General features: G+C 41.2%; 1 protein-coding gene across 5 annotated transcripts in view; it reads left to right on the top strand.

Annotated features, from left to right (window-relative positions):
* The window catches only part of LOC147027110 (BMP/retinoic acid-inducible neural-specific protein 3-like), a 286,980-nt gene that overhangs the window by 146,289 nt on the left and 125,691 nt on the right, over positions 1 to 15,000 (top strand). For 4 of the 5 annotated variants that reach the window (XM_085883275.1, XM_085883277.1, XM_085883276.1 and 1 more), the window contains exon 6: positions 273 to 350. The exons of the other annotated variant lie outside the window; for it this stretch is intronic. In XM_085883275.1, the coding sequence (XP_085739401.1) occupies positions 273 to 350 (78 nt within the window). The remainder of the gene's footprint in view (positions 1 to 272; positions 351 to 15,000) is intronic. 5 annotated transcript variants of the gene reach the window in all.

Raw genomic sequence — 15,000 nt, 5'->3', positions numbered from 1 at the left:
CCCCCTCAGACTCCAATTTTTTTTATATTTTCTTAATTCCATGAACAAACTTTGGTACATCATGGCTGACGAAGGTTGTGGTCAAGTTTCATCAGAATTGTGTGTGTCATTCCTGAGGAGAAAGCAAATACCTATTTTGGAGAGCAACCCCCATAGACCCCCTGAGGGCCAACATGTTTTTTTTGGTTTGTTTTTTAAAAATGCCATGAAAATTTTTTGGTACATACACGGTGAAGAACACTGGTAAAGTTTCATTGAAATTGTTTGTGTAGTTTCAGAGAAGAAGTTGAAAATATTTGTGGACGGACGGCCAACGTGCCATCCCATAAGCTACCGGAACTACGTTCCAGGTGAGCTAATAATAATAATAATCATAAGAATAGCACTCGGTGGAGCACATACCTCCGACAGTCTGAACAGCTTACACTTTGTATCCCAGTGATTGGCTGGATATGAATCCACACCTTAATCAAAATATAGTCAGCTTGCTCATGTCACCTGCCAACTCATCCACCAAGTTTCTCCATAATATAACATTTTAAGATATCGTGTTGCATTTCGGTTTTGGCCCCCATCACTCAATGATGAAGAATCACTTAGAAAATTATCATATCTGGATGTGGATCTTCACCAAAACCTCATCAATTCGTCCTTGTCACATACCCAACCTGTTTTTTACTGTCCACATTGCAACAAAAGTTTACTTTGAAACTTATTTCTACAACTGAAGTATCATTTACAATAATCTAGACTGAAATATTGAGAAATCATTTTGAAAATAACTTGGTAGAATTTATTAACATCAAATATCACATAAATTCCATGGAATACGACAGCTTACCTTGAACATAATCTTTATATGAAACCCTTAATCATTGGAAACCCTTTGTTGAAATATCCCCTCCACTCATATGGGACTTGTTGATGTGCTCCTAACCTTTTCCAAAACTATTTGTTGTCAAGTTATCCCATGTCATTAGGAAGCATATTTTAATGGAGGCCATGAGTACTTCCTTGAGGGTAAATTTGACATACATTCCATGTTCTCTTGGAAGTTCTCCCATCCTTTCACTGGGGCCACTTTCTGTGATAGCATAGCATAAGAAGTGGCAATATGTGTCAGAAGGCAAAATGAAGGACCGTAATTTTCAAAAACTTCACCAGAAGGCCAATTACATAACCTGTAAAGTGGGAATCCATAATAAAAAATAAGCTGAATTTTCTTTTATTTCTTTCAAAATTTGAAAAGCCAAAGAAAACGACATGAAAAATTATATATATATATATATTTTTTTTTTTACGACATCTATTTCCTAACCTTCACAAAAGTGCCGACCATGCCCTCTTGCCTCCTCGGCTGCCTTTTTATAACTCATTAGAATGCAGTGCAATCCTATTTTGTTTAATTTTCCCCTTGTAATGCTGGCAATAATGGATACTTCAGTAAGTGCTCTTTCTTGCACGCAGAGCCGGAATTTCCATCATTGGTGGGTCGGACACTGTACAATAATATTATGAGACAATTCCTCAGGCCCAATTTGTCAAGGGCTTTATCGATTGCAGCCAAGAGCAATTACATCCATGCGCTGACTCTGACTTTTCTCAGAATGCTTGTGGTAGTGACGTACAGAGCTCGTGCTGCAATCACTAATTGCCCACATTACTAACAATTTGCCATGGTAAACAATATGGCGACAGGATTCGTTCTCATTGCACATAAATAATCATTTTCATTTGTGCTGTTTTTTTATATTCATTGTGACAGTCATTTTTGTCTTTGGTTGCATATCAGAGACATTTAATGTGTTGCATAGTCTCCTTCCAAGCTCCTGTATTTGCATCAGATGAGAAAAAAAAAAGATGTGCAGATGTAATTTTGCTGCTTTTGTTATCTCTATTCATAAATGGCTGCTGCTTTTTCTATACAGGCCTGATGAATGGTTGCCAACTGGAGGCATCCAATGCAAAAGAAAATCCACAATGCATAGCACATATTGACACCAAAATGCATTTTACTTTGTGTCAACTGCTTCCATGACTGGCTGGATGGCTTCGAGGTATACACGTTCACCTCTATGCTGTCTAGTTTAGATTTGAATCTTGGCCCCGCTAAAAGTGTCATTTCGGTGTTTCGCAGATAGGGTGAGGCATCAATATGTGTGCTGTCCTTCGAAAGGACGTTGAACTTGGCAGCATTCGTTGGTGGATGTGAAATATCTCATGGTGTCCTTTGCGAAGAGTAGGCGAGTTATCACCAGCACCCTGAACAAATTCCTGTCACATGTAGGTAGCACTACATCAGTGGCGCAGCCAAACCCACACCAAATGATGCAACCAGCAGTCATATGCTGCATATTAAACTAGAATGGCACTCAGTAGATAGCATACATCCACCAGGCTGAATGATATACTTTTTGTATCGCACTGATAGACCAGATCTGCATCTCGACCCTCATGAAAATCTAATTCATCATTGTCAGATCCAACCTGTCCACCAGTTTCGTCTGAATCCGTCCATAACTGTGTGAGATATCCTGCTTCGGTTTTTGGTCCTATCTCTTAATATTGAAGAATCACTTAAAAAATTATAGGATCGTGATCCAGATCTGGATCTTCAACAAAATCTAAACAATTTGTTAGTTTCACACACCCAAGCTGCCCACAAAGTTTTGTCTGAATCAATCTATATCTTTTTGAGATATCCTGCACAGACAGACAAATAGCAGTGAAAACATAACCTCCATCCACCTTCGGTGGCGGCAGTAACAAAAGGTGAAGGGGAAGCACTGCTTCCACTGTGCTTCTTGAAGTGATCAAATACCTTAAAGTACATATCTTTCATGTGGGTATAACTTTCAAGCTTTTCACTTTCAAATTATTTCTGCAAAAGTTGTTAATTGAATAAATATTCGTTGTTGTACCTATGTAAGTGTAAAAAGTATTCATGTTTGATGCACAAAAGTTACATACCCCAAAGCAAATTTAAAAGGAAAACTGCAAAAGTTAATTTCTGCAAACAATATGAACTTCACCATATGTCACGTTGATCAATATACAGTTAACTCTATTACATTTGGCTACAAACTCTAATTACCCATCCTGATTGAAAGTATGTTGTTTGTCTTTGTTAATTCTTGTTGTTCCTAATTCTTCAGATTCTATATAATTGCATGGATTTTGTGGGGTTTTTTTTCTTCAAATATATACATTTATTCAATCTAAGAATAGTTTTCAGAAAAATAACACAAGTATTTTGTCACTCACATTATCCCGTTGTGATAAGAATGATTTGCTTGTACATTTTGAGTGCTATTTGAACATAATATCTTATTTTGGTTCAAACTGATTGACAAGTACTGTATTGCATATTGTTCTTTAAGCTTCATCTTTCCTTTTATGGAGAAGGCTCATGGAAGACCTTGCTGATATTTTGTGTTCTGAAAGCCTTTCATAATGAAAAAAAACGTTAATTATGATGTATATGTATATGAGTATCTCCATTGGAGATCGGGTGAGTGCTCATCACACTCCACATGTTTCGTTTTACCCACCGATCGCATCACGTGCCTTCTGGTTGAATGGTTTGCATGAGCGGGAACAACAATGTGTCGGGCAGATGGACGGTTATTCTTTGCGGATTACGCGTTTTTTACCGTTTGAGACATAATCTGTAGCAATGCTCACCGTAACAGTCAAGGTACCTCTGATGTTTGAACGATGAATGTGGTCATCATTGGTTGTACATATTTATAGGCATGCCATCCTGATGAGGGCAAACAAGCCGAAATTCAGGAAGGCATGCTGTTGAAGTTATGGGGACTCACTTCGATGGAGTGGTCCAATTGTATGACCATACATTCTGGCCCTTTTTGATTTGGATGTTTGTGTGTTTGTTTGAGCATGAGCTTCAGCCTTTGGGCTGAGGGGTAGGTGTATGCTAATGGGACAGTCTTGCTGGACTGTCTACTTTGGACTTTGGCCACAGGGTCAAGTTGCACATCCCAAGCTGTTTAAATGTTTTTTTTTTGTTTTGCCAAAAAAAATTTTTTTTTTTGTTTTTTTTTTGTTTTGTTTTTTGTTTTAAATGGTTTGTTTTTTTTGTTTTTTGTTTTTTGTTTTAAATGGTTTTTTGAAAAAAACATAAAAAAAATGTTTTTTGTTTTAAATGGTTTTGTTACCTATTTTTTGGCTAAAGGAGCTTTTAAAAGAGACAAACAAGCCCGAAATCTGGAAAGGCAGCTCTGTGTGATGTTTAACTGATGTTGACCATGTAATCTTTGTCTATTTGACAGAATTGCCAGGCCAAGGCCTCCAGATCGGAGGCGACGTTTTGGTGTGGATTATGTCCACATAATCTTTTGAATGATTATGTCTTTTGAATGAATTATGTCCAATGGAGGATCCTGGGAGTGCTCATCACACTCCACATGTTTCGTTTTAATTATGTATGTATATACATACACACATATATGAATCGGTGAATACCATAAGGGCCCAACTCCACCATATTGTTTCATGGAGTTGGGCCCTGATGGTATTCACAGATTCACATATATACAATATATCTTCTTCTTCTTCTTCTTCTTTCGGCTGCTCCCGTTCGGGGTCGCCACAGCGGATCATCCGTATGATCCGCATAGTGATTTGGCACATGTTTTACGCAGGATGCCCTTCCTGACGCAACCCTGGTCACCTCTTATGACACAGGGATATGGTACACCTATTTTAACTGGGGTATACACCGGCCCAGTATACTGGTACTCATTTCGCTGACCTCAGAAGGATGACAGGCTGAGTCAACCCCCTGGTGTATTAATTCAGTGGCCCAACGGGGATTGAACTCAGGACCTTTTGGATCCCAAGCCGCTACCCTAACCACTGCGCCAACACCAGGCATATATATATATATATATATATATATAAATATATATATATATATATATATATATATATATATATATATATATATATATATATATATATATATATATATATATATATATATATATATATATATATATATACATATACATACATACATACATACATACATACATACATACATACATACATACATAATATTTACAGGGTGATAGGTTAAATCTTCTGCTGAAATCAAAATATGTTGTGGAAAGAAAAATTGGGATTTCTCTAATGCACTATAAGCACAATGAGTTTCATAATTTATTCAATTAAAAGACACCATGGGAATAATTCAGCAGATAAGGCTTGAAAGAAAAACATCCTACGAGGTCAAACAGATGTAATTGGTCATTTGTGGATTTGGTTATATTGAAAATCAATATACAATGTTGGGTTGGAAAGCAATAACCCTGATAGAATTGCATATTGCTTGTGTGAGAGTGACAAAGTACCAGGTAATGGCTGGCAAAATAGCCGTGAATAAACACCGTCACCTCACTTCTGAAGAAGTGAGGTGAAAGTGCAAAACATTTGCCAAATATCATGATCCAGTCCCTTTTGTAAAGTCTCGTGCGGCAAAAAACACCAGCTGTCATTGACGTAGCTGTGGAAGATGGGAATTTTCATATTCTCCATCAACCCCCAATAGACATGGAATTTCCACTTCTTTGGTGAAGGAGTTGACTTTACATTGAAGGTGCAAGCAGAGTGGCAATTATTAATATCTCTTGTAGAGAATTGGCCAATCTTGAGGTCAGATACATTGCACATGGAGCAATTCTGGAGGCACAGTACAGACTGAATTTGATCAACACTTAGTCGAAACTGCAGATTGCAAAACATTAACCAGCTCATCCAATAATGCCCAGTAAAATGCAAGCTTATTTATCATCCTCATGTACTGTGAGAAATGTGTACATTGTGACTTGTAGCCTGTCCATTTGGGTATTTCAAGGTCTGAAAATCTTGAGAACATCTGATCTTCTGTTATGAAACAAAGGCATTTGCAATGAAGATTATCAATGATCCAACCAAATTTCACGAGATGAGCAAGTAGAAGAAGCCTATTAATGGGGGTGTTAAAGAGGATATGGTTTGGCTCCTCCATCTGATTGGGTTTGAATTCTCAGGACACAAATCTTTTTCTTTTTTTCCTTTTTTGTACACATTGTCAAGGCTCGTATGAGAGCGAACACACAATACACAAACAAGAAGCACAGGAGACAACAGGGACAGGAGAGGGAAGGACAAAACAGTGAGGAGCAGAGACATTAGATCTGTGGAAGGGAGAGGGATGGAGAGGGGAACATGGGGTATACAAGATGGACACCACAGGGACGTTCAGGACCTTACACGACAGACAGGGAACTTTCGGGAAGGAAGGAAGGGGATTTGTCGGAGGTGGGTTTGGTGTGGATTAACAGGAGTAGGTAGAAAAGATCATGGTTTTGGATGGGGGGGATAGGGGGTGGTTAACAGCTGTTTTAATGACCTGGAGGGAAGAATGGGATTGAAGAGAGTGTGGGAGTTGAATCCAAATGCGGGATAAAAGAGGAATGAAAGATTGAAGGTGAGCAGTCATTCATGATTTGGGTAGTTTTACCAGAAGGGGGTTGTTGGCGGACCTTGAGCGCCCTGCGGAAATATGGGGGAGGGGACATATAGCAGACAGAGCAAGGGGGGCACGAATGGAAAGGAGACTAAGAAGAGAGAAAGACCACCAACCTGCCTGTGGTGAGAGAGTGAGAGGCTCAAAGACTCAGCCTCACCGCAGGAGATACCAATACTCCTAAATGCCTTGTTTTCAACAGCGTGAAGCCGAGAAAGGTGAGAGGCGGGAGCACCAGTCCAGAGAGGAGAGCAGTACTCCATCAGGCTGTGGACTAAAGTTTTGATTGTGGTCAGGCACTCAGGTGGGGTGAGGAAGGACTTTGCATGATGAAGGAAGCCCAGTCAGATACTGTCTTTGGAGGCCAGGTTGGAAATGTGGCTTTCCCAGAAAAGATCATGGCAGATAGTGAGACCCAGAAGTTTGAAAGAAAGGAGTTCTGCCAGAGGATTGTTGAGAAAGTAGATGGGGGGAGGGGGCGGGGGTTCAAAATGGTTCTTTCGGAGAGACATAGTGAGAATGTGAGATTTGTCAGGATTGAAAGACATGTTCTCCTATATTGTGGAACTGAGACTGCTGTGAGATGTGGTGATACCATCTCTGACTTATTTCCAGTTATTACTGGAGTTCATCAGGGGTATATGCTGGCCCCCACACTTTTCAGCAATTGTATGGACTGGATTCTGGGGAGGATGTCAGAGTGATCCAGCTGCGATTCATAGATTGGGAATGTCAAGGTCTCTGACCTTGATTTTGCAGATGATGCAGTCATCTTTGCGGACACTCTGGATATCCTTTTGGGGGCCCTCGAGTTACTGAATGAGGATTCGGAGTTGCTGGGATTATGGGTGTCCTGCATCAAAATTAATATCCAGGCTTGAATTGACATCTTGAATGCTGCTATCTTGTATGTACCTGTTTGTGGTGAGGAGGTTGGGGTCACGGAGAGATTCACTTACCTTGGCAGTGACATTCATGTCTCTGCTGGCTGTGAGCTGGAGGTCATTTGATGTCTGGGTCAGGCCTGGCGAGTCATGAATTCACTGAATCATGGGGTGTGGCGCTATTGGTACCTGTGCAGGAGGACGAAAGTCTGAGTCTTCAGGTCCTTGGTGCATCCAGTCTTGTTATTCGGATGTGAGACTTGGATACTGACCAGGGATCTGAGACGGAGACTTAATTCCTCTGGTACCAGGTCTTTATGGAGAATCCTTGGCTATTGCTGGTCGGACTTTCTGTCCAACAACCGGTTTCTGAGAGAGATTCAAATGAGATTTGTTTGCTGCATCGTCCGCCATTGTTAGCTGCGGCTTTTTGGACATGTGGCTCATCTTCCTGACACTGATCCTGCTCACCAGATTCCCCCCAGTGAGGGAACCTCGTGAGTAAAGGAGGCCAATAAACCAATGACGTGCCTTGTGGTGCAGCAGGTTGATCGGCATTGCAAGGAGATGGGGATGGGCCAGGCGTCTGCCTGTGGGATGGCCAGACGGAGGCCCCTGGAGTACCAGCATAGAGTGGACACAGTGACGCACTGATCTGCTGCATGCTCCCATACCTGACCTGACCTGACCTTCCAAAAGTGGTTCATTCCCCCTCCCTCATGGATTTAAAGTTTACGGCATACCTCAGTCTCATGTAAGATGGATGTGACGCCTCTGATAAAGGTTGGAAAGTTCACCCTTGATATTTACAAGATGATTTCTGGCTTTTGTAAGATGGTGAAACAACAATACTCTCTCAGCTAAAATACCCTCCCCAGCTCCTTCATGACACACTTCCTTTCAGTAATTTAATTCCAGTTAACTTCCTAAAACATATACTTGCTATATAACGTCCACTCATTTTAATCTCTTCTCCCGTTTGTGGGACTTCCTTCTGAAGACGATTCAATCGTACTCTCGACTCCAAGGTTTCAAGCTGGCGATGCACCACCATCTGATGACATCCGACATCCTTACTCGTGATTTTTTTTTTCACTCATTAACTCGACCTCACCCAAATCTCAAGCAGGGTACTATGTTTCCACCCTTCTACTCTCTCCTCTTTTGTTCATTCCCTTGATTATTGTGTTCATCTACTGCCCACTCTCAGTTTGTTTCCTTTTTTTCCCTCTGCCACCTTACTTTCACGTAATCCTAGATTTTGTACACAAAAAAGCAAATTACAAGAGGCAACAAGAAAAAGAGCAGAGATCGCAAACTCTCGCCAGGACTTCTTTTGAGGGGTGTATTTTTTTATTGTTTTTAGGCTAAATCCAATATGGCTGCCAAACTATGTGACCTCTGACGTCATATGTGTGACGCTTTTGTTCCAAATCGATAGGCAGTGATTTGTGTAAAGTTTCGCCTCGATCATTTCAGCCATTTGACAGATTTATTTTGAAGGTATATATGTATATATATATATATATATATATATATATATATATATATATATATATATATATATATATATATATATATATATATATATATATATATACACACATACATATATGTATAATATGGCTGCCCAATCACGTGACTGATGACGTCATCAAAAAAATTTTCTGGACCACTTTATCCCAAGATGACCCTCAAAAATCTTTATACTGATCGGATATAGCATTCTACTTATGTAATTATGACGGCATAACGAAGGCACATATGACGTCATAAAAATACCACACATTCCCAATGAGGACTACTTGCGATGTGCCACTTGTCCACCCATGGCTTGGGGAATGCTTTTGTGAAGTTTCCCTTCGATTTGTCCAGCTGTTCTGGAGAAGAAGATTCTTTATAGGTTTTAGTGTAAATGCAATATGGCTGCCAAACTATGTGACCAATGACATCATATGTGTGGACCTTTTATTCTTTATGGACAGGCGGTCATACTTATAAAGTTTCACCTCGATCTGTTCAGCCACTTCAGAGAGGCTTTTTGAAGGTTATATTTTTAATTTTTTGATTTTTTTTTTAACAATATGGCTGCCGAAGCACGTGATCAATGATGGCTTGAATTTTTTTTCTGTGGACCATTTTATCCCTGGATGACCCTCAAAAATTTTCATACTGATCTAATGTGGCGTTCTACATCTGCAATTATGACATAACGACGTTATAAAAACACCTACGGCGTCATAAAAAATCACACTCATTTCCCATGAGAAGTACTTGCTTTGTGTCTCGTTTCAATTTTTTCCTTGGTGTGGTTTCAGATGCAGAGGTCCAAAGTTTTTCTGTTTTTCCAATATGGCTGCCACACTACGTGACCTATGACGTCATAATCATCATGAAAACATTCTACATGAGTAGTCTCACCAATGGTGAAAATTTGGTCTCAATCCGACAAGCGGTTGTGGAGAAAAACACAAAAGTTCTGTGCGAACAAACAGACAAACAATCGGACCCAAATGCAATGCCCTCTCCTTTGTCGAGGGTAATTAAAAAGGGAGAAAAAATAAATAAAAAAAAAGTAACTTGGGAGAGGGAGGGAGTTAGGCTGAGGGGGAGGGGGGATTAGAGAGCAGTTGCTATGGAAACAGGGCACCATGCTGAAGGAAAAATAATAGAGCCTGAAGTGAACCCTGATATGTAACAATGAAAGGTAATGTCCAAAACAATTAAATTATCTAATTGGAATGCATTCAGAAGAGCAAAAGTCACACACACACACACACACACACACACACACACACACACACACACACACACACACACACACACACACACGGAGATTTTTATATCTGAGATGGCTCCCTCCCACCTCCTGATACCTGCAAATGGAGATGACGTCCAACAACACACACTCACACAGACCAGGCCTGGTGTTGGCTTTCTGGTTAAGGTGCTTGGCTTAAGATCCTTGGGTCTTAAGTTCAAGCTCCTGATGAGCTGTTGAATCAACACCAGGTCGATTTGACTCGGCCTGTCATCCTTTCAAGATCAGCAAAATGAGTACCAGTGTTCTGGCAACAGGGGGCATTGCCACAGCAGCACAGCTGTGCCCCCAGAAAATGATGCAGCCAAAGGCTGCATATAAATAAATAAATAAATAAACCTTGGATGCTTTTACGGTGATATTTGAAACAGCGATTAGACATTGAGTTTGAAACACCACCATGAAAGCATTTCATCAGCTGAATTGAATTTAAGAATGCATTTACAAATATTCTGGAGTGAGTTGCAATACAGAAAAGGGATTATGCAAATAATTATGCATTATGCATTCCTTCCATCAAATAAAAGCAAATGACCCCATATGCTGCGTGATTCTTCCAAAAAGCATCAAGGTCATGATGACACTGACACTGTTCATATGACTACTACTTTTTCTTTTCAAAATTGACTCACCTTATATTTTTACTCACTCTATTTGGAGATGGCACCGAGAAGGAAGTGCAATATGTATCCTCCAAGCACAAGTATTGCAACCATATATCAGGAAGTTTGTGGATTTAGAACAAACGAAATGGCCTTCTTCAATAATCCTCCATCCCAAGTCCAATATTGAGGCCCCTCAATCACTCCACTTCTCAACTGTGAATGCTAATGATGCCACAAAAGTATCTCTGTGGAGGCTTCGCCTTCACCCTCTTCTCCCCCCCCTCCTCCTCCCACCTCCTGTCCCCCAAGGCTTGGAAACCCCTGTGAGCTCATTCCCAAGGCTGGCTCATTAGGCCGCACTAACGTACATCCTCATCTCCCCATGCAACACGGCAGACTGCCAAGTACTCCTACGTGCCTCCTGTAGTTTGCTCAGGCCCAGTAATTAGGGCCACAGTTGGCCACCATGGCACAGCACCCAAACGATTCCAAGAAAGTAGCCATGCAATGACTTATGAGGACTCTTGGATGGCATGCTGGAAGATGCATAGCCGGATTAGCCAGTGTGAAAATTTAATCTCGCAAACCTACACATGCAGTGCACCTTTCACGAGTCAAAATTCATTTCCCGGGAGAAAATAAAAATGATTACTCTATCACACCAGCACAGGTTGGCATCCTCGATAAATAAATGAATAATAAGTTATTTTAAATATCCAACTCATTAGGATTGTTGTGTGTGTGTGTGTGTGTGTGTGTGTGTGTGTGTGTGTGTGTGTGTGTGTGTGTGTGTGTTAACTCCATATGTGGGTTGCAGAAGATGGAACAGAGCCCTCCCAGGTCTCAACTCCATGCATGTTTATGCGTATGTGTGTGTGCTTAAATTTTTGATGTTGACTGACACTTCCACACGTGGGTGTGTTTCAGGAGATGGAATGGAGACCCATCAGGTCTCAGTGTATCCACCTCTATCTGATTATTCACTTATCAAAGCAGTCAACATAGAAATGAGAAAGAAAGACGTTTTCTTTTGTGATAAATGAGAAATAGAGACGTTTTCTATCATGATAAATGTCAAAGAAAGTCGTTTTCATTTGTGTATAAATGATAAACAATAAAGGTCTTTCTTTGTCATTTATATATTGACTGCTTTTGACATTTGCACATGGTACATGCTTGGGAGCCTCATTGGGATGCATTTCTGTCTGCGCTGTCACTGATTCGCCAATAAGTGATGAAACCGGTCAGGCAGCTGAGGGTGTGTATAGCATTGGGATTCTCATGGATGTACTACTTATTTGTGAATGTCTTTACAGCTGTGGAGGAACTCTGGAAAGGGTTGGAAATAGCAGCCTCTTCAGATAGATCAGATCGGCAAGCAGCAGATTCTTCACTCTGCAGATCTGGATAAAATCACAAGCTGTTCCAACACGTGGACCATGCCTTTCAATCATGACAAATCTCAGACTCTCACTATGTCTTTCCGAAAGGACAGTCTGGAAAGCCCCTCATCGACTTTCTCAACAATGCTCGTGAAAAAGTGCTTTCATTCAAGCTTCTGGGTCTTACGATCTGCCATGATCTTTCCTGGGAAAGCCACATCTCCAAGCTGCCCTTAAAAGCCAGTCGCCGACTGGGCATCCTCCGTAGTGCAAAGTCATTCCTTGGCACACCTGAGCTCTTGACCACATACAAAGCTTTCGTCCGCAGCCTGTTGGAGTGCTGCTCTCCCCTCTGGGCTGGTGCTCCAACCTCTCATCTTTCTCGGCTTCACGCCGTGGAAATCAAGGCATTTAGGATCATTGGTATCTCCCGCGATGAGGATGAGTCTTTGTGTCTCTCTCACTCTCTCGCTGCAAGCAGGTCAGTGTTCTTCATATCTTCTACCGTCTCCTCTCCAGCTTCACCCCCCTCCCTGCTCTATCTGAGGTATCTCCCCCCCCCATATTTCCGAAGGGCTCTCAAGGTCCGCCAGCAACCCTCTTCTGGTAAAACTTCCAAAATCACGAATTATTGCTCATCTTCACTGTTTCATTCCTCTTTTTTCCCACCTTTGAAATAAATTCCCACACTCTCTTCAATCCCATTCTTCCCTCCAGGCCTTCAAAACAACTGTTCACTACCACATCTTATCTTCCCTCATCTGAAACCTCGATCTTTCCTACCCCTGTTAATCCACCCCAAACTCACCTCCTTCAAATTCCCTGCTTTCCTTCCTGAAAGTCCCTGTAATATCCACCTTGCATACCCTGTGTTCCCATCCCTTTCCCTTCCACAGATCCCCTAATGTCTCTGTTCCCCACTGTTTTGTCCTTCACTCTCCTGCCCCTCTTGTCTCATGCCACCCTTGCTGTGCATTGTGTGTTAGCTCTCATACGAGTTTGGACAATGTCTACAAAAAAATAAAATTAAGCGATAAACACTTTACCTTGCAGACATGCCCATCACACAACATCTCCATCCAACCAGGGACTCAAACTGTCATTCAAATATTCAAACTGTCATGAACAACCAATTTTAACATGCTTGACTGCATATCTTAGCAATCACCAAGAAATTCTACTCGTGCTCATTTGCAATGTATGTTTTATTGTATTTTCATCTTGATACCTCCATGATTTAATTTTTTATATATATATATATATATATATATATATATATATATATATATATATATATATATATATATATATATATATATATATATATATATATATATACAGTGGGGAGAACAAGTATTTGATACACTGCCGATTTTGCAGGTTTTCCCACTTACAAAGCACATAGAGGTCTGGAATTTTTATCATAGGTACACTTCAACTGTGAAAGACGGAATCTAAAACAAAAATCCTGAAAATCACATTGTATGATTTTTAAATAATTAATTTGCATTTTATTGCATGAAATAAGTATTTGATCACCGACCAACCAGTAAGAATTCCAGCTCTCACAGACCTGTTAGTTTTGTCTTTAAGAAGTCCTCCCATTCTCCACTCATTACCTGTATTAACTGCACCTGTTTGAACTTGTTATCTGCATAAAAGACAGCTGTCCACACTCAATCAATCAGACTCCAACCTCTCCACAATGGGCAAGACCAGAGAGCTGTCTAAGGACATCAGGGACAAAATTGTAGACTTGCACAAGGCTGGAATGGGCTACAGGACAATAGGCAAGCAGCTTGGTGAGAAGGCAACAACTGTTGGCACAATTATTAGAAATGGAAGAAGTTCAAGATTTTTTTTTTTTTTTTTTTGTATACCTTGGTCGAGGCTCGTATGAGAGCTAACACACAACTCGCAGCAAGGAGGCATGAGACAAGAGGGGCGGGAGTGGAAGGGACAAAACAGTGGGGAACAGACACATTAGGTGAACTGTGGAAGGGAGAGGGATGGGGATGGGACGGGGAACATGGCGAAGAGAAGATGGACATTTCAGGGACTTTCAGGAAGGAAAGTAGGAGAAATGAAGGAAGTGGGCTTGGGTGGATTATCGGGGGTAGAAAAGATCGAGGATTTGGATGGGGGAAGACAAGAGGTGGTGGTGAACAGCTGTTTTGAAAGCCTGGAGGGAAGAATGGGAAAAAATAGAGTGAGGAAGTTTATTCCAAAGGTGGGAAAAAAGAGGAATGAAAGAGTGAAGATGAGCAGTGATTCGTGATTTTGGTAGTTTTACCAGAAGGGGGTTGTTGGCGGACCTTGAGCGCCCTGTGGAAATGTGGTGGGGACAAATCGCAGAGAGAGCAGGGGGGGGGCAAGGCTGGAGAGGAGTCGGTAGAAGACAGAAAGACCACCGACCAACCTGCGGTGATTGAGTGAGAGGCCCAAAGACTCAGCTTCATTGCGGGAGATGCCGATGATCTTAAATGCCCTGGTTTCGACAGCGTGAAGCCGAGAAAGGTGGGAGGCAGGAGCACCAGCCCAGAGGGGAGAGCAGTACTCCATCAGGCTATGGACAAAAGCTTTGTAAGTGGTCAGGAGCTCAAGAGGGCCGAGGAAGGACTTAGCACGACGGAGGATTCCCAGTCGGCGACTGGCTTTTGAGGCGAGGTTGGAAATGTGACTTTCCCAGGAAAGGTCATGGCAGATAGTGAGACCTAGAAGCTTGAAAGAAAAGACTTCTTCCAGAGGATTGTTGAGAAAGTGGATGGGGGGGTTT

Source organism: Eptatretus burgeri, chromosome 5, assembly GCF_056783735.1.
Source record: "Eptatretus burgeri isolate ZD-2024b chromosome 5, Ebu_testis_v1, whole genome shotgun sequence".
Lineage (NCBI taxonomy): Eukaryota > Metazoa > Chordata > Myxini > Myxiniformes > Myxinidae > Eptatretus > Eptatretus burgeri.
The sequence above is the reverse complement of the archived record's forward strand: the minus strand, read 5'-3'. Positions and strand labels throughout refer to the sequence as shown.